This window comes from Cavia porcellus, unplaced genomic scaffold (assembly GCF_034190915.1).
Source record: "Cavia porcellus strain 051 isolate PalLab524CR breed Dunkin Hartley unplaced genomic scaffold, mCavPor4.1 scaffold_25, whole genome shotgun sequence".
In the NCBI taxonomy this organism is placed as follows: Eukaryota; Metazoa; Chordata; class Mammalia; order Rodentia; family Caviidae; genus Cavia; species Cavia porcellus.
The window spans coordinates 24,901,251-24,924,925 of record NW_026947508.1 but is presented as its reverse complement, the minus strand read 5'-3'; the positions used below and the strand labels follow the sequence as shown (position 1 = coordinate 24,924,925).

Genomic DNA, 23,675 nt, shown 5'->3' with positions numbered 1-23,675 from the left:
CATATTTAACACATCAGGAATAGACAAAAAAGCAAAACTAACAAACATACTCCTTGAAAATAAACCTACACATCCATTTAAGTTTCTTTTTGCCATGGTCTTTCTGTTTTAAAATAATCCTGGCAACTTGGGAGGCTGAGGCAGGAAGATCACTGTGAGTTTGAGGCCAGCCTGGGCTACAAAGTGAGTTCAAGGCCAGCTTGAATTGCATAGTGAAATTCTGTCTCAAAAAGATATAAATAAAATAATACCTAATATGTTCACTTTAGGTAAGAAAAATTTTCTAGTCCCTGATTATTTTGTGTGTAACTCTGGATCTAGAATAATATTTTTCAATATGACCTGTGGACAAGACCAGTTTTTAAATTTCTAATCTGCAGAACAATCTGTGATCTCTCTGGATGGCCTGGTATCCAACCTTGAGGGAGGCCTTACCAAGTGCCGCCCTGAGCTGGTCCATACCCTGTTCAAGACAAGGCCACTAATCATATATGTGGGTGTCACATGTCACAGAATGTCACAGTTTCATAAAACCTGAGTGCAGCAGTGTACACCTGTAATTCTAGAGACTTGGGAACACTGAGGCAGGAGGATCACAAGCTCAATGCTGGGCAACTTAGTGAAACGTTCTCAGAATGGAAAAATGGAAAGGGCCGGGGATGTACCTCAGTTCTCCCAGGGTTCAGTCCCCAGTACCACAGGGGGTCTTTTTTTTTTTTTTTTTTTGTCTTTTTTGTTTTTATCAGTACCAGGGATCAAACTTACGACCACACACTTGCAAGGCAGGCGCTTATGCTGCTGAGCTAAATCCCCAGCCTCCCTAAAATTTTCTATATGCTTAATTTCTGATCATCTGGCTCAGAATACGATTTATAGAGCAGTGCCTGCCTGTGGCCATAGTTTGACAAGCACTGTCCTAGTACTATAACTACAATGAAGAAGTATCATTTAAACAATTTTCTAGGGTAGACACGCACTCTTGCATTGCAAGACGAACAACCCCAAACCAAATTTTTCTAACTCTTCAACAATCAGGTCAACACTTATAAGCTCATTTATAATGCTTTTATTGTTGTTCAAGAGGCACACACATAAAGCAATTGTATTGCCTTTTGAGATACACTGTACTAAACTTATAGGAAAGCAAGAGGTTTTCTTTTAGAATGCATTTTGGGTACTTTAACATAATTATAAAAGTACTGTCACGTACATCCTTTATTCACAGTATTTCCCATCCTTTAACACTTTTAGCCCTGCCAAGTGTGGTGCCACCTTCCTGTCGTCCCAGTACTTGAGAGGCTGAGGCAGGAGGATCATCTTGAGTTCAAGCCTGGGCTGCACAGTGAATTTAAGGCCAGCTTGAACTACACAAAGAGACCTGTCTAAAAAGAGAAAAAGTTCAAAAATAAAAAACAAAAAAATAAAAGAGAAAAAGTTCAGGCATTTTTGTTAAAATGAATGACTGCAGAATGGGCAGACAAGTTTTAAAACCTGTTCTATTAATTTTCTCTTTCTTTCAAGGTCTTTTAAAAGCTAAATGATTTTGGTGAACTTACACTTTCCCTCCAATTCAACTTTGGGGCATAAACTGAGTAAAACAACATCGAGTGGCTACATTTCCAGGTTACACAGCAGTGTCTCTGAGAAATGGCTGGAAAACACAGGAGAGCATTTTGAGTTTAGAGAAGATAACTTGTTGGATGATATCAGAACGTGTGTGTGTGTGTGTGTGTGTGTGTGTGTGTGTGTGTGTGTGTGTAACAAATCCCAAATCAGACAGGGCAATCACCCGCCACACCCTGGCTCATAGGCTTTCTTTCTGAGGCAAATGTAAAGTCTAATTCACCTGGGCAATCTAGGGCGCCCTTCATGAGCCTTTCAGCTCATTTCCATGCTCATCTGCACGTAAGTATTCCCAGCCTTTAAAATTACAGCCTTAGCTCCCAACAGTGACTTTTATTATCGTGTAGACAGATGTCCCTGCCTAACTTTATATGAATGAAACTTCCTCTTGAATACTTTCCCAGAAAATTAAAATGTGGAATCCATTAGGAGAGAGTTGGCAGAGGGACGACTGATTCCAAAACTTTGCATGTTCTTTCCACCTTTTCAGAGAAAGACGATGATGACAAAGGAATGCAGAAGACTGAGACAATGTGAAAACAAGTTTGGTGGTTTTCTTCTCTTCCTCCCAACCAAAGTTAGATGCATAGTAGGAAAGACAAGAAGCCTCTCATCCAACCTTGACTCACTCAAAATTAAGGAACAGCCCGCAAAACCCTCAGAAACCAAGGGTATCACACTAAAAGGCTGTCTGTCAGTCTTTTAAGTCACAAAACCCAGCCTCTATCAAGTAACCTAACAAAAATACATTTATAGTGACAGTGAAAAAAATGCTCCTTTTGGGATTCCCATGAAAACAGTGCCTTTCACCACAGAATGAGCAAGAACACAGTCTAAAGCATCGTCCCTACTAATTTATTGCTATGTAAGCGTCTCATGGTCTGGTAGGTTGGGCTGAATCCGTGGCCTGTCATCAGAGCCCTCTCTGGCAGGGTCGTTCTCCTCACCAGATTCCACGCAGATTGGCCAGTCATTGTCTGTGTCACTCTTCTCCTGGCTTTCGGACGAAGCCTCCACCAGGCTAAGGTTAATGGGCATCAAATCATCATCGTCCTCGTGAGAGTCTGTGACACAAGTGCAGCTGTCACATAGCCCGAAGCGCCGCAGCCCCTGTGACAGGTGGCTCATGAAGGTTCTTCTGCAGCCCTTGCAGATGATTGGACGACTGGATCTGTGCACCTGTGACCACAAGCAGACACATGTCACACGGAAGGGGCTGAGCCACGCTCCAGGGGCCCAGTGTGACTTGGGCCCTGCCTGATCCCGAGCCTCACTTCCTGTCCTCTTTCCCTTGCCTTCTTTACCTGTCTGAGTCTCACCAAGGTCTTTTCCACCCCAGGGACATTGGCCATGCATGCGGTGTTCCCTCCTCCGCATTCCAACTCCTCGCCCCTCTCTAGGCCTTTCAAGGAAGTCTCCCGTGATATTCTAGGCCAGCTTAGGTTCCTTGACTGTATATGTCTCCTGTTTGTTTGTTTATTTATTTATTTATTTTTTTTTTTTGTACCAGGAGTCAAACTGAGGACCTTGAGCTTGCCAGGCAGGACCTGTGCCACTGAGCTGTATCCTGTCTTCTTTTTTGTGCTTCTCACAGATCAGTGATAAAATTTAGTAGGCTGTGAGCTCCAAGAGGACAGGGATAGAGGCGATTTCATTCATTTCTGGATCCCTCCCTACTGCTTGTCTGCCCCCTAAAGAGTATTCACCTAATTAAGGTTTAGGCTTTTATAAAATATACCTTGGATTGGCTGGGGATATAACTCAGTGGCATAGCACTGTTCACCTTGGATTATTTGTAAGACAGTAGATAACCCAGATGTGTCAGCAGATGCCTGCCCTAACTTTCTCACTGATAAATGCCTTGTTCACTCAGGAGAAGAGCTTTATTGCCTAGAAGAGAGAACCCAGTCTCCTCCTCACACAGCTCCTTTCAAGGACAGTAGCACCTCTGCAAAAGGAACTTTCTTTCTAACATGTCCATCCTTCAGGAACTCCAGTCAGAAGGGCTCGAAGAAGCCATCAGAGCCTCTCTTTCAGAGTGCTAGACACAGAATACACTAGAGGAAGGAACAGCGGCTGTGTTGGCACAAGCCTGTAATCTAAGCGTGTGGGAGGCTCAGGCAGGGGAGTCCAGTTCGAAACCATCCTGAGTTACCCATAAGACCTTGTCTCAAAAAACAATAAACAATAACAACAACAACAACAAAGGGGAGGAGAGGGGACAAAGAGATGCTACTGCAGACTGAGCAATGATTATCACCATTGCAGTGGGTGAGGAGAGTGAGTGTAAAGTGGCACCTGTCGTGGCTTTGATTTGCATTTACCCCATGAGGAGTAATGTTGGAGAAATTTCTATTCAAATCCTTTGCCTGTGTTTAATTGGATTCTCCTTTTGCTATCTTGTTGTAACAGTTATTTGTATATTTTAGAATGTCCTAGTGATATTTTATCCCATCCTAGGAGGTTTTCACTTGTTTGTTTGTGGTGCTGGAAGTTAAATCCAAATCCTTTGCAATATGCTATGTCCTTAACTCTTTTTAAAAAGAGGTCTAACTGGCTGTGGTGGCACACCCTTGTGACCCCAGCACTCAGGAGGCTGAGGCAAGAGGATCGCTGCAGTTCCAAGCCAGCTTGAATTGCACAGTGCAATCCAGTCTCAAAAAAATTTTAAAAATAAAAAAGAGGTCTAAATTATTGAGTTTTTAAAAACTTTTATTAGTATATGTTTATATAATCATCACATTCGTTATCAGGAGTGCCTGTACAATATCTTTTTTTATCCTCTTTCCCTCCTCTTCCTCCCCACTCCTAAACCACTAAACTGCCTATGCTGTGCTAGCATTATGATCCTCTGGCATCAGCCTCCCAGAGTGCTGAGACTGTAGGCACACAGAACCATGCATGCCAGTTTTTGTTTCAGTGTTGGGGACTGAACCTAGGGCCTCACATATCCTCCCCCCACCTTCACCCACTGAGCTATACCTCCATTTTGTTGTTGTTGTTGATGACGATGAGGTTTTGAGACACAGTCTCATTCTGTAGTCCAGCTGGATTCAGACCTATAATCCTCCTGCCTCAGCCTCCCAAGAACTGGAATTACAGGCACGTGCCACTATGTCCAGCTTCCAGCTCCATGTTTTTGATAAAATCTTTTGAAGTCTAACCTATTTGCATGTTGGATTTTTTTAGAGATTACCTTGTTCAAAGGTGATCATAAATGCAAAATCTTTCTAAGTGGCCTGAATGACCAGCCCACGTGGAAACAGTCCCAAGGGCAGCTAGCTAGAGAAGTTCCCTTGGGCTGGAGCCCCCTTTGCTGCCCACAGTCACCTCTTAAATGGCAGCACCCTGCTCCCACCCCAGGTGGGAATCTGAGGGTGCAGCTTCCCTTTGGCATCACAGAGAGAGACCCTCAAGTCCTTGTCTCAGCCCTGTTGTTCTCTGCCTTATGACAGCGATTTCTGAGCAAGTTCTTAATTTTCTTGACTCTTTCCCTCAGAAAGCAAGTTTGTTACCATTTGCTTTAATTTTAAGGGCTACCAGCATTCTCCCCCATTTCCTTCTTTTCTTTCTCTGACAGGGTCTCGCTGCATAGTTCAGGCTGGCCTTGAACTCACTGTGTAGCCAAGGCTGGTCTCAAACTCGTGGCGACTCTCTTGCCTCGGCCTCCTGAGTGCTGGAATTACAGACATACGCCCCATACCCAGCCAGCCCAGTTTTAATTCAGCAGCAGAAACATATGCTCAGAATCCTCAGGAAATCCAAGCTGCTGCCTTTGCTCTCACATTGGGTAAGTTGAGGAATAGCCCTTGGCACGGGAACACTGCCAACCAGCACGCTGTGGCGGGGGCACTTACGCTCAGGGCGTGGCTCCGCAGGTGCTCCTGTCGTGTGAACCTCTTGCCACAGGTCTCGCAGGGGTAGGGACGCTCGCCCGTGTGGGAGCGGATGTGGCGCTTGAGGATGCCCTTCTGTTTGGCCGTGTACGGGCAGAAAGGACACTTGTGGAGCTTGATGGGGACCACCAGCACATCACCTAAAGAACCCAATGCATCAATTTAGCTACACTGTAAGCAGTGACAACCCCAGCCACCCCTGAAGGCAGGGATTTGGTGCTGGGGGGTTCCACCGGCCAGATACACAGGGAAGACACCAGCTCCACCACCAGCCAACGGCAAGGCCCTGTCTGCAGTTACAACCCTGTCTGGCTCCCAGGCAGCTGGAGGGTAAAGTGGGCTTCTGATATCAGGTTATGGGGAACAACAGGAGGTACCAGCTCTCAGGTTTCTCTGAATGTGGCTCACAGTCTGAAACACAGCCTACATTACAACCACAGAACTCACATGCTACTGTGTGGATACCTGGAAAAGCTTTCCAAACCAACACTCTGGGAATGTCTACTGTTTGACTTCATTGTAAGGTGAGAAGTGAGCTGAGCGTGGTGGTGCACACCTGTAATTCCAGCTCTTGGGAGGCTGAGGCAGGAGGATCATCCTGAGTTCAAAGCCAGCCTGCGCTACAAAGTGAGTTCAAGGCCATCCTGAACTACATAATGAAATCCTGTCTCAAAGATAGAGAGAGAAAAACAGAAAGAGAGACAGACAGATAGAAATGAGACCTCACCACAGAATTTATACCTCTTAATGTGGCTGTTCTTGGAGGTACAGCCTGTTAGGAAATAACTGAGGCTAAATAAGGTCACAAAGTTGAGGCTCTCTCTACTGCTAGGACTGCAGCCTTGTAAGAAGAGGAAAAGACGTCAGAGCTTGACTGATGTTTATTTCTCCCCCGCCCCCACCGCTTCTCACCCTACCCATGAGCCTCACATACAGGAAAGGCTTTGGTGAGGTACCATGAGAAGATGGCTTTATGCAAAGCAGGAGAAACACCAAAACACAGCCCTGCCTGCACCTTGATCTAGGACTCCAAGCTTCCCAACGATGAGAGAATACATTTCTGTTCAGCCACCCAATATGTCCCCGTCTGTTACAGCAGCCTGAGATGACTAATTTAGACCCTCTGAAATGATTTCATTACCTTCAAAAATCAAAAATACTCCTATGATTGGGTCATACTTTTGGGCCAAAATTCATGGAATTTCTTCCACGACTATGTAGAACAGATTCGCCATAATGCACCTCAAATTGTGTTGTATTTTGAGACGAGGTCTCACTCTGCAGTTCATGCTGGCCTTGACTTCACTTTGTAGCCCAGGCTGGTCTCAAATTGCAATGATCCTCCTGCCTCAGCCTCCTGAGTGCTAAGATTACAGGTGTGTGCCACCAAACTTGGCTCTTAAATTGTTTGAAACTCATATTAACTCTATATGTCTGACTTTTCCTTCTTCTTCTTCCTCCTCCTCCTCCTTCTTCCTTTCTCTTCCTTCTTTCTCCTTCTTTCTTTCTTCTTCCTCTCTTTCTCTTCCTTCTTTCCTCCTCCTTTCTCCTTCTTTTTCTTCCTCCTCCTTCTCATCAATCCTCCTCCTTCCCCATCTTCCTCTTTCTTCTGTTTTTGAGACAGGGTCTCTCTATGTAGCCCAGGCTGGTTTCGAACTCATAGCAATCCTTCCTCAGCCTCCCAAGCGCTGGGAACGCAGGTGTGTGCCACCACAGCCAGAAACTCTCTATATATGAAATCAACAAATAATCAGGAATTCATTTAAATCTCATTCCAACTATTTTCCCCACCCTGTTCATACAACCATTCAAATGACATCATGATTATCATCCACCTGTATAAAAGCTCTCGTTTTTTGAGTTACATTTATTGCATTACTCTGAGATCTATTTTGTTTTTCTGTGCCCTTCTAGATTTATAATTCAAACTGGGCATGGTGGTACAAGACTACAATCCCAGCACTTGGGAGGCTGAGGCAGGAGGACTCCCACAAGTTTGAGACCAGCCTGGGTTACACAGTGAGTGTAAGGGTCAGCCTGAATTATATATCAAGACTCTGTCTCTAAAAAGAAAAAAAAAAAATTGCAACTTTGGTTACCAGAGCATCAACTACAGTGCTCGTAACTCAGACTTTCTGGGATCCAAAACCTGTGTTCAAGTTCTGCCACTACCACCCACCGTGTGCCCTTGGACATCACCTTTAACTTCTCTAAGCTTCATTTTTCTCATCTGTAGTATAAGTATGACTATCCTTCCCACTTCATAGGATTATAGTAAGAACGAAATGAAATAATAGCTAAATCCAGGACCTGGCAGTGAGTTAGCACTTTCAAATGTTAGTCGATAATCACCATCATCATCATCATCATCATCATCATCTCTCCAGCATTCCTGTTTTTTTTTTTTTTTTAAGACAGGATCTCATTATGCAGTGTAAGTTGGCCTTAGGCTCACTTTGTAGCCCCAGGCTGGTCTCAGATTTACAACAACCCTCCTGCTTCAGTCTCCTGAGTGCTAGGATTACAGTAGTGTGCCATCACACTTGGCTTCCCCGGCATTTCTTTACCGATTAAGTGGCCTTAATCATATTATCTCTTTCAACACTGGACTGACTCCTCTGGTAACATCTCAGGGTACCTAACAGGGATTTGTCTTCTTTGTAATACTGCAAAAGGTATGGCAAGCAGAATTCCCAGAAAAAGTTGATTTCCTTTTGTGTGAGGGTAGAGACTATTCTGTTTGGTTTCTGGCTCCCAAAATTGCAAAATGTTGATAATGCACAACATTTTGCAAAATCTCTGGCGACTCCAAAATCTGTTTCCTAAGATAAAGCAGCATTTTATAGTTCATCTCTGCCTACATAAGTAGGATATGCTCTTTCTCATTGATTATACTGTAGACTCAGAGATGCTTGTAAGAGTCAGAGTAATAAAAAAGAACAAAAAGACTCATAATAATTTGCTTCCAGAATAAAAACAGCCATTCATAATTCATTCTCTAGCTCATTCCTCTGATGTTGAGGAATCTTTCATTTACCACATCAGCTTGGTCTTGTACTATACTCTTAATTATTTACAAAAAACATAAAGTCAAATGGCCCAGCCTAAGGCCTTGGTTAAAAAAACAAAAAACAAAAAAAAACAACTGTTCACTACTTTTCCATCTGGTGCATAAGTGCACACGTGTGTGTGTGTGTGTGTGTGTGTGTGTGCATGTGCACGTGTGTGTGTGTTACTAGGAATCAAATCCAGAGTCTCGTGCATGGTCGGCAAGTTCTCTATTACAGAGTAATTCCGTAGCCTGTATCTCTCCTTTAGAGAGGTATGAATTGTCTGATCGCTTTCCATCCTCTTTCGTGCTCTGACTTCTATCACAAGGGGTGGTCAAAATATACAGTGAATGTTTAAATTCTTTTTTTTTTTTTTTTTTGTACCAGAAATTGAACTCGGGACTGGGGAGTTAGCTCAGTGGCATAAGCGCCTGCCTTGCAAGCAGGCAGTCATGAGTTTGATCCCTGGTACCGATAAAAAAAGAAAAAGAAAAAGAAATTGAACTCAGGACCTCATGTTTAGGAGGCAGGTGCTTGTGCTGCTGAGCTATATCACCAGCCCTGAATGTTTAAGTTTTTTATAAAAAAATTATTACAGTAAAAGGCATGTTACCATTAATTCCCTTCAAATATTCCTCTTTGCTCCAAATGCACTCATCCCATTGTGCTTCCCACTTTCTGAAGCAGTTCTAGAAGTCCTCTTTTGTGTCTTTACAAAGTGTGATAAAACAACACAGTGAATGACACTGCCAAGTGCCACTCAAGCAAGAAAAGGTGGGCTCATAAAAACGTGGTGTTTCCTCATCCATCCTGTTCATCAGAGCTGGCACCATGGCCACCATGCAACTTCTGGTTCTTCCCCAAAGTCAAAATGACCATGAAAGGTGACCTTTAAGAATCAACTTAGGTCACGGAGGCAGCCACAACAGCACAACTGATGGCACAAAACAGGACCTTCAGAACTGCTTCGGAAAATGGCAAGGATGATGGGATGAGTATGTTTGAAGTAAGAGCAGGATTTTTAGGGGGACTATTGGCCACGTGTCTTTTACTGTAATTATTTATTAAAATGAACATTCACTGTAGTTTTAAGTCATACCTCATACAGTAGTTCACTTGAATGACTTTTTCATGTCATGCAGTGTTAAGGCTCATTTTTAACAAGATCAAGTTCCTTCAAGAACTTGAGCCAGCAAGAGAGAAAGACATGCAAATGTTTTATTCAGATGACATAATATATGCAAAGTTCAAAGTGATGAAGGAGCCAGGGATACAGCTCAGTAGCACAGGCGCCTGACTGGCAAGTACAAGGTCCTGAGTTCAATTCCAGGTAACCAAAAAAAAAAAAAAATGATGAAGGAATATAGGTAAGTAGTGCCACACCTGCCTGGCAAGCATGAGGTCCTGAGTTTGATTCTTAGTACCAAAAAACAAGACAAAAACAAAAGAAGAGACAAAAGTCCCTGCCCTGGTGGAAATGACATGCTAAGGGACTCACAGGGCAGCTAGCATTTTAAATAGGACAGTTTTTATAATCAGATTCCAAGGCTAGCTGTGGCTTTTAAAGATCTCTCCAGGGACAATGAGTCTGGATGAGACATGGCATGAACTAAAACAACGGTCATGGGTTTGGAGAGAGGGTGACACTGAAAAGTAAAATGAACAGCTCTTGCTGACCACGCTGGCAGGGGTAGGAGGGGGAAAGGACGGAAACGCTTCTCCATGACACAGATTCTCAGTTAGCTGACTGAGCAGATGAAGGACTGGATACAGGTGGCTTCTTCTTTAGAAGCATTGTCCTCTTGGCATGCATCTTTTTCTTCATGTTTTTCCTACCTTATTAGCTGCCCATTCTTGGTCTCTTTTGCTGGATCTTCCCTATTTTCTGGACTCCAAATGCTGGTGTTCCCAGGAACTGGGTCCTTAGATCTCTTATCTTCTCCTAGGTCTCTAAATTCACATGATACATAGTTCTGAATTCCAGGGCTCCACTCAAGGCTCCAAATCTGTACCTCAGCTCTGACTCTCCCCAGAACTCCAAATTTCTCTACACAATTGCTTACCAAACGTCTCCATTTGTATGGCCAACGGGCAGCACAAACATCACACATTTAAATTGATTGCTCAAGTTAGAAACGTAATCAGCCTCAACCCCTCTCTTCCCCAAGCTCCTCACAGAGATCTAACCTGCTTGGCTTGCTTTTTGAGAATCGGCACAGTGCTGACCCAGCTCTACCTCAGCTCTCTGCTGCTACTCCACTGACTCGGGGAACATATACACCTCACCTGGGCCACTGCAGTCCCCTCCCAAGTGGCCCTCCAGCTCCCATGCTTGTGCCCCTATGGCCTCTCCTCCATACGGGATGCAGAGGATCCTTTAGCTACCTGTATCACTTCAGATTACCCCTTGCTGAGACCCTCAAAGGCTTTCCTAGGGCCTTAAGGCCCTACTTGCCTGTCCTCACCTGGCTCTTGGACCTTATCCTCTCTGCTCCTCAGTCTTACGAGGCCCACCAGAGCCACTCCAGCACCTTTGCTGTCCCTTTTGTTCCTTCATAAGTATGATCATGCACCCGGGCCTTGGCACTTTGCTCTTCCATCTGCTTCTCCCTCATCTCTGTGTTCCTCTCCCGGATGTCTGTGCTTTGGACTTTCACTCCCTGGAGTTTCTGCTCAAAGGCAAGTGGTCGAAATGTCTTCCTGGCCAATACTAAATAAAATAGTCTTGGTTTAACTCTCAGCTTTTCACTACTTTAGTTTTTGTTCTTCAAGACTTATCACCAGCTGGCCCATCTACTTATTTGCTGGTTGTCTGTCTCCCTACACTAGAATGGTTCTGTGAGGACAAGGACTGTATTTTGTTCACTGTGATTAGTATTGCCAAGCATGTAGTAAATGCACAATAAATACCTGTTCAGTGAATGAATGAACAGACAAAGAAGAATGATACATTGTCAAGAAGCCAACCAATGATGGAATGCTGGATACAGTGACAGAGGATGATCCCATGACTAGGCTGAAAAGGAAGAGGTGGCGGTGAGAACAAACGGTACTCATGGTATCAGAAATCAAGCAAAGAAGGCCGGGCATGGTGATAAATACTTATAATTCTAGCACTTGGGAGGCTGAGGCAGGAGGATTGTTGTGAGTTTGAGACCAGCCTGAGTCACAAAGTGAGCTCTAGGCCAGCCTGAATTGCACAGCGAGACCCTGTCTCAAAAAAAAAAAAAAAAAAAAAAAAAAAAGATGAGAATTGCAAAGAAAGAGCTCCAAGTCAACTCTTATAGGTCTCAAGTAAAATAACACCTGAGCACCACTCCCTAGATCAGCCCTAGAAATATGTGGCTGACCTCATAACAGCAGTTTCAGCAGAGGCAGGAGGAAACCAGACTGCAGCAGGCTCAGCAAAGATCAGGAAATAAGACAGCAAACCTTCCAAGAAGAGGTGGGAGATACTGGAGCTGGGAGGCAGGAGTCCAGGGGGAGAGAGAAGACCTTAGGCTTTGACAGTGTCTGCTAATGTGATGGATAAGAAACTGAATTTGGTGAGTGCAGCAGCTTCCTGACTGGTCTCCCATCCTTGGTCTCCTATCCCTACAACATCCTGTGCAAAGGCCAAATTAGTCTTCCTTAGGCATAGATCCTGCCAGTTCCCAAGCTCAGAAACTACCCAAATCTCCTGTGTTCCTAAAGGTAAAGCCTCATCTCAGCATTTAGGTTTTCCATGACCTGATTCTCTCTTCTCAACCTGGTACACCATGTTATGCAGTCGCCCTAGTCTCCTAGCAGGAAGCCAGTTCTCTTTCTGTATGCTCTGAGTATCTTTCAGCACAAAAGGCAAGAGTGTAACTCCTAATTGTTTTTCATCTTCTAAGACACCATCAGTTCTTTGAGGGCTGCATCCATCCCAGACTTATCTTGATGTCTTTGCCAGGAAAGTGCTCAAATATTGGAGGATGAATGAATAGCCCAACAAATCAATCCTACTGTGTGGGACTGGAACTTGGCAGAAATTTACCCTAGAGCTGTGTGAATGAAATAAAAAACTGATAGAAAATAGACACAGCCGGGGCCCAGGTGGCTGCCTTGCCATGGAACCCAGCAGTTAGAAACCTGACTCTCCACATGATCAGGACAGGACTTGAGTGATGGTGGCACAAACCCAAATGTAAACTTCTGCTTACAGGCAGAGAGGCTGGGAGCAAAATTGTTGCAATGAAATCCTGGAGCCATTTGTGCTGCCCTGCAGTTTCTGCAGTGAGTGAAATGAAGCCAGCCCAGCTTTCTGGGCTAAGCTGTGCCATTTACTTACCCATTCTGCACTCTCAGGAAATTCACTAACTCCTTCCCAGCCTTAGTTTCTCCACATGTCCTCTGCCAAACACGTGAGGCATTAGGAGAGTCTAGTGGATGTGAAAGAGTGGTCATAGCTTGTAAATTGCTGCTGGGTACACGGAAAGAATTTCAGAACAGTCTGTTCACTGAAGCAGTTAATATCAGGGTGTTTTTGTTTTTGTTTTTGAGACAGTGTCTTGCTACATAGTTTAGGGTGGCCTTGAACTCATAGCAATTCTCCTGCCTCAGTCTCCCAATGGCTGGCAGCAGTTAGTATCTTTTTTTTGTTTTTTTGTCAGTTAGTATCTTAACCAAAAGCTGGTTAAACCAGAGTCTCTGAGGACCAGAAGCAGGATTTTCAAATTTTTCAAGGCTAGTTTTAATCAGACATATGATATATTGTTAAGATGAAAAAAAAAGTGAAAAAGTCTCAAGATAATTGTTTAATAGAAATAAAAGCAATTGATCTCCTTTTGTCTAAAAGGCTTTCCCTATTGAATATTGAAGGTGAAGCTGGGCATGGTGGCGCTTACCTGTAATCCCAGAAGTTGGGAGGCTGAGGCAAGAGAATCACTGTGAGTTAAAGGGCAGCCTGAACTGTATAATGAAACCCTGTCTTAAAAAGACCAAATAAAAAAAAATTGAGGGTGAACTAGAAATGTGATTTATTAATTTTTTTGTCTTGAGGTTCTGGAGTCATTTTTCACCAGCAAGATGGCAGCCATGCTGGTTTTTGTCTCCTACCAGAGATCCATCATCTCATGAGTTAAGAAGAGTTCACCATGTTAGCTGCTCTTTCAGAATTGCTCGAGGAAACAGCCAAGTGCTCTTGAAACACAATGCCTAGGGCCTAGGAGTATAGCTCAGTGGTGAGGTCAGTGTTTAGCATTCCCGTAGGCCTTGGGTTCAGTCCCCAGTACCAAGTCATAGGCCTCAGACACAAACATGCACGTCTAAGCCTACAAAAGGATATAAAAATTGACTCCCATGAAGACAAACAGCATAAATCTCCTTTTTTTTTTTTTTTGTCTTTTATTTTTTTATCGGTACCGGGGATCGAACTCACGACTGCCTGCTTGCAAGGCAGGCGCTTATGCCGCCGAGCTAAATCCCCAGCCCCATAAATCTCCTTTGTGATAGAACACATTATCATACATGAGCAAACATTTTGGCAATCTTCTCTGTTGGTCCTCACAACAATTCTGAGAGAAAAGCAAAGCAGGGAAGATCATTCTCATTTCAAAGATAACAAAACCGGCTCAAAGAAGTTCAATCATTTAACCAAGATCCCACTGCTGGTTAGTGGAAGACAAGACACCTTTCCACATCTCCAAGTGGCCCTCAACATGTTTGCACAGTCAGCCATCAGTATCTATGATCAAAAAATTTGGAAAAAAATTGTATGTTCAGAGAACATGTGTAGACTTTTTTCTTGTCATCAATCCTTTGGCAGTATTATATAAAAATATTCCCATCGCATTGGGTATTGGAAGTAATATAGAGATGATTTAAAGGATGCAGGATGATTTGTGTAGATTATGTGCAAATATTATATCATTTTATGTCAGGGATTTGAGCATCCACAGATTTTCTTATTCAAGGGGAAGACTGGGACCAATCCCTCACGGATAACGAAGGAAAACTGTACTCTTGCTGTCGAGGTAAAACACAAAACTCATGAAGAAACAAGGCCCCGTGGACAGCAGAAGCTCCATGATGGTGGTGGCAGTAATGGCATCAGTGACAGCGGTAGTAGCATTGATGGTGGGGGCGATGATGGTAGTGATAATGACATGGCAATGGCCACGATCACGACGATGGAGGATATGGGCACAGAAGGTTCATGCTTAAGGACCGGAGATGGTGAGTGTTGAGAGAGCTCACCTGAGTCCTCTCCATACCAGTCCGCCTGGATGTCCACCACAGAGCCCATGGCAATCCCCGCACCCTCCGGTCTTCCCTCCAAACCTCGAGAGAAGTGATGGTCAGTGTCATCTTTGCTCTGGACAGCACCATTGCGCAAGAGAGCCTCCAGGAACTGCTTCACATGATAGTTACTGTAAGCCTGGACAGCACCGAGGGTGCCCTCCTCCACGTGGGCCGGGCTCAGCGCGGCTGCACCCTGCAGCACCGGCTCCCTGACCTCGGCCTCCGCCTGCACCTGCGCAGCATCGAATTCCACCTTGGGCTCCACCTTGGGCTCTAATCGTTTGGGCAGAGCAGAGAGACCGCTGTCAGCCAAGCCTCGGCCTTGGTTGTCTTTCACCACCAGTTCCAAGGGGTGGCATTCCCCACAGTCATCGCAAGGGGACTCTCTTTTGTAGTCCACAATCTCCTTTGCTCCAACAGGGCAGGAGACCAAGCTCTTGGTACCACAGGAGGTCCCCTCCTTGCCTGGACTGTCAACCTGATGGGCTGCCGCTGCAGCTGCTGCTGCCACCACTGCGGCCAGGGCAGCTTCCTTCTCCATCTTCCGGCAAATATCAAGGGAAGATCTGATATAGGTCTTGCAGAAATTCACCACGTCATTCATCTGCAGGTAGCTGGCAGCGGACATAACTTCAATCACATTCTCCCCACACAAATCCAACTTCCCAGAATAAAGGAAATCTAAAATGGTGGAGAAGGCATCAGAGGTGACAATGTCTAAGGAGGTGGTGCTGTGGCGCCCGCTGTCCTGGATATAGTGGATGAGCAGGGCCCGGAAGTAGCCACTGTTAGCAAACAAAATGTTCCTGTGGGCCTTGAAGGTGCGGCCTTCCACGATGATGCTGCAGTCGCAGAAGAAGTCCCTTTTCCGCTGCTCATTTAGCTCCCCCAAGAGCTTGGCGCAGTACGTCTGCATTTCCATGTCTCCACCGGCAGCTGCTGCTCTGGAGTGGCCTGTATCTCCGCCAAGACTTTGTTTCAGTTAACTCACGGATTTCAGCCTTATGAACAAGATGCACATTTAAAAAAACAATGCTTCTAAAACCATTGATTCCATAGTGTTTTTATGATGCAGGTTATCTTGGATCTAACAAATATGAGCAGCTATCCAACTGCAGTGACTGAAAAAAAGAACAAATAATAACTCTAGCTAACTGCATGTGGGCACAGTCCTTAATGTTTTATATAGATTTTAAGGCTTCTAAAAAGATAACCCTGTAAGTAATAATGTTGTCCCCGTTTTCCCAAAAAGGAAATTGAAGATAGGAGATGACCTAGCTGTAATAGAGCCAAGACTCAAAACTGGGTCCCTCTGCCTCTAGAGTCAATGCTCTTGTGCATTGCATTCCATTTTCATCAAGACTCAAATTATAGAAAATACTTAAATCTAAAAGTATAGTTCAGTCTCAGTGCCCAATGTGTGCCTCACCACTGGCGAGCGCAGCCTTAGCTCCCACTCTTTATGATGACTCTGGGGAAACGTCTGGTGGATCCCTGGGCTGGACAGCACGCATGGCTCCTTCTAGTGGTTCCAGTGCCTCTGTAGACCTTTAGGACCATCTTTCCCCTGCATCGCCAATGTGCTTACACAAAGTTGGCACCATCCCCAGGCTCCAAGTGCATCCAATGTAATACAGGATATACTAGAATCACTGTATCCCACCGTCTGACCACCAGTGATTGGCCTGGAGATGGCTATATGGCTTGGTTAGGGCCCCTAAAAAGCGACAAAACATTTGAGGGCCTCTCTCAAGCGAGGAAAAAGCACACTCTCCTCAAAGGGGCATATAGATGTGAGGGGCGCTGCTGCCTCAGCACCAGGGGAACCAGCCTAACAAAGATGCCAGCCTAGTCAGCTAAGTGAACCTAGGGACGCCATGAGTTCAAAGCCCCAGCTCAAGCTGCGCCAGAAGCCAATTAAGCCCCTTTTTGTGTTAGCTAGTCTGAGTTGGATTTTTCTATTGTTTGCAACTGAGAGAATCCTAACTGACTGAACTCCACTACCTTTGGTTAAGTCCTTCCTATTATTTCTCTCTGGGCCTCCTTTCAGTGGACTACAAACCCTCAGAAGGTATAAGCCATATCTTATTCACTATGCTAACCCTCAACACCTAGCACAGTGTTTTACATTAAGTATGTTTGCTAAGTTAAAACATTCTTTTTTTTTTTTTTTTTTGAGACAGGGTCTAATTTAGTTAGTTTTTTTGTTCCTAGAGCAAAACACTCAACACCTACAAGTTAAAGGAGGAAAGTTTATTTCAGCTCACAGTTTGTACAGGTTTCAGTGCATAGTCAGGGTAGCCTGGTGGAGGAGAAACAGTCCACGGCATAGGAGACGGGAGGCAGGAAACCTGCCTTTTCCTCTTATCCCATCCAGACTACAAACCTTTTGCGTGGTGCCACCCACACCCAGGGTGAGGCTTCTGTCACCAGTAAATCCATTCAGCCACACCCAGAGCTATGCTAATTCCAGTCAGGGGCCTAATGTAGAGTACCACATGCCCTTAATCCCACTATCACATTCTCTAGATCCAGCCAGCTCCCAGAAGCCCCACCTATGAACACATGAGGCTGCGGGGGAGGCATCTGGATACAAGCCTTAACAGGGTCTTACTGGGTAAACCCAGGCTGGTTTTCAGATTTCAATCCCCCCACCTCAGCCTCCCCAGTGCTGAGGTCACCACTAGCTGGAACACGCTTTTCTTAATTGCTATATAGAACAAGTATAAATCAAGTTTAAACTCCACCTGCAGTAAAAGATGGTGGCTTTCTTCCTTAAACCCTCCCCTTCATTTTCTTCCATTGTGCAAATCGTATTAACCAGTCACCTTTTTTCTTTATTTCTTCTTTCCTTCTTTCTTTTTGAGACGGGATCTCATTGTGTAGTCCAGGTTTGCCTCAGACTCACAGTGATCCTCCTGCCTCGCCTCCCAGTGCTAGGATTACAGGGGTGTGGTACTATGCCCAGCAAACAACTCTTTAGCCACTCTTTCTTTCCACCAGTGGAACACATAAAAGCTTGCACAACCTAAAAATCCTCCCCTCCTTTCCCTTCAAAAAGGCCCTTCTACTCACTGCCAAAATAGATTCCCTCAGGCCTATGCATTAATTGCACAAATTTACTCATTAATGGCCCACCACAGCCTTACAAAATGGCAAATTATGTCTCCTTTATACATATTTATAACAAGCAATAGAGTGAATTAGAAATTAGAGAACCAATTAGGGAGGGATTAGAGAGGGGTCCCTGTAAAATATAAATCAACACATTGAAAAGTGAGAACTGACAGTTAAGAAAAAGTAAAAAAGTTAAAAAATAAAAGTAGCCCTTAGGAATATTTTCAAAATAACAGCCTGAGGCCATTTAACTAAGGGTATTAAATGCTCCTACTTATTCAAAATGGCCTAAGGACATCACTAAATTAGAGCCAGGGTCTGTAATTGATGAGTCTAAGGCATCAAGAAGATTCCTATCTTTTTATATTCATTTTAAACTCAAAGAAGTTGTGTCTCAATTTTAACAAATGTTCTTCAAGCAAAGTAGTTAAAATTAACATTTTGGCTCAAACGGGGAGGAAGCTGAAAAATTCTACTGCGCCCAAACAAATCAGACCTGAAAATATTCACAGGGCTAAGATTTCACATTCACCCTCACCTTTTTTAACTGATCTAACTAACCTAGCATTTTCAGCAGTTATTGCTATGGCCTTTGATAAGCAAACTATGGGGAAAACAAGGTATAGACAGAATACTACATTTATTTTAAAATTAATTTTATTGGTACACTTTTTTTGATAATGATCACATTCATCAGAGGCAATTTGTACCTGCACATGGTATTTTGCTTCTATTTCCCCCCTACTCCCCTCCCCTCCCTTCAAACTTTCCTCTCCTTATTCACAAAAGCTTTGTTTCTATGCTTTTCCTTCTGTTTTCTTTCTTTCCTTTTCCCTTCCTTCACTTCCTCCTACTCCCTCCCTTGTTTCCCTTCCCATTCAAACATTTTCTTCCTACTTCTCAGATACTACGATTAAATACTACATTTTGAGCCAAGCATGGTGAATACCTGCAATCCCAGTGCTTGGGAGACTGAGACAGGAGGATAATGGTGAGTTCGAGGCTAGCCTAGGCTACACAGTGAGTTCAAAGCCAGCTCAAACTACATAACAAGATGCTATTACAAAAAAGGGGGGGGGGGGGCTGGGGATTTAGCTCAGCGGCATAAGCGCCTGCCTTGCAAGCAGGCAGTCGTGAGTTCGATCCCTGGTACCGATAAAAAGGAAAAAGACAAAAAAAAAAAAAAAAAAAAAAAAACCAAAGGCTGGAGCACTGTCTGCCTGGCAAGCAAGGGATCATGAAGTTGATTCCCACATACCAACAAAACAAAACAAAAACACTACATTTTATTCAACCTCAGCACTGAAAGAAAACCTATCAAATGGCAAAATCACATTTTTCAATGTGCTAAAACCCAGTGTTGGAGGGGATGCAATATAATAGAGAAAAACTTGGCAATATTTATCAAAATTTAGAATGCAAGTTAGGTGCAGTAGTATGATAGTTCCAGCTAGTTAGGAGGCTGAGGTGGGGGGAATAATCAAGCCCAGAAGTTCAAGGCTAGCCTAGGGAACATAGCAAGGCCCTGTCTGTTGGGAGAAAAAAGAAAAAAGAAAAAAAAAATGCACACAACTTTTGCACCAGCAAGTTCAGCCCTATAAATTTTGGATTTATTCCCTGAGACATATCAAAAAAACTTTAAATTTTTTTTACTATTATTTTTTAATTAGTACATTTTAGACATACACAGTGGCAACATCATAGAGCACCTGTCCGTGTACATGGTATATATTTTTCTGAAACATACCAAATTCAACTGAGTGTGGTTGCGCACAACTCTAACCCTAGCACTGAGGAAGGAGCACTTGTTCTCACAATGAAAAATAAAAAAGGGTGGGAATATAGCTCAATGGTAGAGCAGCCCTAGGCTCCATCCCCAGTACCACAAAACAAAACAAAAATCAAATGATTAGTTCAGAGACATATATGGTATCAGGTTTTTGGGTTACCACAAAAGTAGCAATGTGGCCAGGCATGGTGACACACACCTGTGATTCTAGCATTCAGGAGGCTGAGGCAAAGGATCAGGAGTCTGAAGTCAACCGGGTTACACAGGCAGACTGTCCCAAAAGAAAAAACAAAACAAAACAAAGTAGAAATAATTTGAATATTCATCAATAGTGGACAAGTTAAATCAATGATGACAATCACTAAATCAGTAAGCAACTGTGAAAACTGTCAGAATCAAAATGATTCTTGTGTCAAGCCCTACAAATGAAAGAGGAAATTTCATATTTATTCCTGTTTTTCCTGATAATAAGAATTATCACCAAAAAATAAGTGTGCCACAACCATAGGCTTGCACAAAAGTCATTGCATTTTCACAAAATACTTCTGCAAGGACACTTGTCTATCCAGTGTTTAATCTCAGGTTGATGCTAACCTTGATATTGATCCTGATAGCCAAGGATTATTGTTTGAAAATCTTTTTTTTATTTTTATTTTTTTGTTTGTTTTGGTTTGTTTGAGACAGGGTCTCACTATGTGGCCCAGGCTGGCCTTGAACCTGTGGGGATCCCCCTGCCTAGGCCTCCCGAGTCTTGGGGTTACAGGCATGCATCACCACAACTGGTTTCAAAATATTTCACATAACCTTCCTCATTTTGCCTTTCAAAACTTTCCCTGTGTGGTACACACCTTCAATTCCAGCACTGAGGAGTCAGAGGCGGGAGAATTATGTGCACTACCACACCTGGTTGCTAATAAATTTGATCTTTAGAAAATCAATCTGGTTGCTCTTTAGGTTGACACAATCATGTAGAATTATCTATATTTATATGAAAATATCACTAAGACATATATTTATATGAAAAGATTACCAAGATATATTAAGATAAAAGCAAGATCCAAAATAAATGTACAGTACAATCCTTTATATATATGTCTTTTTGGTATACAGATGAAATTTCTTTTCTAGGAAGTTATTCGAGAAAAGGAAACAACAGATACCTTGAAAAGAATGTGTCAAAAGAATTTCATTTTTCTTTCTCTTTTTATTTTTCTTTTCTTTTTTTTTTTTAGGAACTTCATTTTTCATTTTAATCCTTCCTGTCTGGACACAGTGGTACGTTCCAGTAGTCCCTAACATTCGGGAGGCTGAGGCAGGCGGGTTGCTTAAGCCCAGGAATTCAAGAGCAATTTAGACAACATATTGAGACATTAATCTCAAAAGCAAAACACCGTCCAGTACAGTTGGAATGTTTTGCTACATGCGTATATTGCTTTTATTTGTTTTCAATTAAGAAAAAAGAGAAGGGTCGGGGATTTAACTCAGTGGTATAAGTGCCTGCCTGACAAGCGCAAGGTTGTGAGTTCGATCCTCAGTACAAAAATAAAAAATAAAAAGAGAAGAGCGGACAAACAAGGTAGATAAATACATAAGTATGTACCATACTCTGTTTTAATTTTATTTTCTCCGTACTTGGGATCAAATCTAAGGCCTCTTGTATCTGGGCAAGGTCTCTATCACAGGGCTACATCCCAAATTCTCTTCCTTTCTTGCCGAACTGGGGGTTGAACCTAGGGCTCCAAGGTCTTCACATTGAGCTACAGTCCCAGCCCTTCTTTAATTTTTTATTTTAAGAAAGAATCTCATTGAGTTGCCCAGGCTATGCTCAAACTTGCAATTCTCCTGCCTCAGCCTCGCAGACTACTGGTATTACAGGAATGTGCCACAGTGCATGGCTCTCAGTCCCTTTTAATATTTTACCTTGAGACTGAATCTCACTAAATTGCCCAGGTTGCCTTTCACCTAAAATCCTCCTTCTTCAGTCTCTCAAATATCTGGGATTACAGACGTGCACCATTGTAAATATTCTTGATTCTTTGGCATCATGAAAACATTCCCTGACTTTGCAAGAGTCTGGCCACAGAGTTTCTTCAAACCTTTCCCCAATCCTACATTGGAATAGATTGAGGAAATTTTTATTTCTTACCAACCCCACTTACCTTTGATGCTTAGCATCCCTAGGATATTCTGAGGATCACCACTTCTTTCACAAAAGCAGCTAAGGATTAACTGCTCTCAAAAACACATTTTTCACACTCGGCAAGAGACTCAGTCTCTCATAGTTTGGATTCACTTCCACAGTTATTAGCTACAGGTGCACTGCCTGACACAAGGAAGAGGTAAGGAATAGAAAAACCGAGTACAGTGCCTGCCTTCCTGGAGAAAGCAGATGTCCACACTACTGCCTTCTTTACAAACTCCTGTACACCCTTGAGGAAACCCTAGCCAGCCCACAAAACTGTCTCTGATTGGAGGCCAAAAGTAGCTTCAAATCCCAGCCCACTTTCTGACAATGCTTCTACCTCAGCAATCTAAGCACACAAAAAAATTCCTCAATTGTTAACGTTCTCTGAGCGCTACTGCTTATGAAGCAGCGAGCAAACTACAAACATATTAATCTCACATGTGACACAGGACAGTAGATACTGTATTACATCTCTTTTTTGAGGAGGAAACATGAAGATAATATGTCCACAATAGGATTTGGAACTCAGATTCAGTTGATTCCAGAGTTGACAGCCTTAGCCACTATGCTGACTGATCTCCCCAAACCCTCCAAGATATCTGTGTGTGCGGCAAACTGGGGAACCAGACCTTTCTCTCACACGTGGAGAGGAGAGAAAAGACACCAGAAAAGACTTTCCATTTGCACAGGCAGAATTTCAAGGCCAGTTGCATCTTTGATTTATCCGCTACATTGCTCACAAAACCAAGAAGGGTGTCCCTCGTCCGGAACCAGTGGACCCGCAGAGACCACAGGAACCTGCTACTGGTCAGAGTCCTCTGCCGCCGGAGGTGCAGCCCCTAGGCCTTACCACACCCGTGGCCTCCCACAGACAAAGTGACCATCGTCGCAGCGGACACTGCTCCAGTCTGGCCAAGCCCTCGAGCCCTGGCATCGTTCGCCATCGGAGTGAGCAGGCACCCGACCCCAGCTGGACGACGGGGGTGGGGGGCATGCAGACGAAGGGGGGCAAAAGTCGCCGCGCGCGCCCCTGCCCAAGCTGGAGGCAGAAGCGGATTGTCCACCGAGGCGGGATCGCACTGCTGGGGCCCCGGGAGTTGCCAGGTCCGGGTGGCCCAAAGGAGGCTAATAACCCTCCCGATTACCCGTCTCCCTGGCCGGCCTTCCTGGGTACCCCGAATCTTTCCCAAACCAAAGAATATGACAGCGTGGACCCGCTGCTCCGCGCTCACCTTCCACCAGGTTCCAGCCGCGCCGCCACAGAGCTACGCGCACCGACACGCCCCCCTTTCATTCACCTGGCGCCCCCTCCGGTGAGAGGCGGGGCAGCGAGCCAATCGCGGCGGCTCTTGGGCTCCGGGAGGCGGGCCCTTCGGCCAGCAGGTTAGTCAACGGCGCTGGCGCCCCTCCAGAGGATGCGCTCTGAAGGCTCCAGTGTTCTCGCGGTGTTGGGAGTTGTGGTTTCAGCTCTGGCTTTTCGGGTAACGATACAGTGGACAAGACTACAAGTACCAAGATGGCAAAAGGAGCAAGAACCTGTGCTTGTACAGAGCTGTATCTCGGTTTGGCCTCTTGAGTCTCCCTTGAGAGATCTGCCAAGTATTATGTCTTTGTCCAGAAAGTTGAATGCACATCGTGGGCACCAACGCAGCCTAGGGTGTCACAGCTGTGGTTTTTCAGTCGCCCACATTATGCCTACCGGTGCTCTAGTCAGAAACCAACAATTAAGTGAAATGATTTAATCTACTCAA

General features: G+C 44.1%; 1 protein-coding gene across 1 annotated transcript; it reads right to left on the bottom strand.

Annotated features, from left to right (window-relative positions):
• Nucleotides 1–1,050: 1,050 nt before the first annotated feature.
• On the bottom strand, nucleotides 1,051–23,238 carry Zbtb8b (zinc finger and BTB domain containing 8B). Its single transcript, XM_003471150.5, has 4 exons — nucleotides 23,157–23,238; nucleotides 14,789–15,954; nucleotides 5,481–5,659; nucleotides 1,051–2,802 (listed from the first exon to the last, which is right to left on the bottom strand). The coding sequence occupies exons 2-4, from the start codon at nucleotides 15,753–15,755 to the stop codon at nucleotides 2,485–2,487; spliced, it is 1,464 nt and encodes a 487-aa protein (XP_003471198.1). The 5' UTR covers nucleotides 15,756–15,954; nucleotides 23,157–23,238; the 3' UTR covers nucleotides 1,051–2,484.
• Nucleotides 23,239–23,675: the final 437 nt, after the last annotated feature.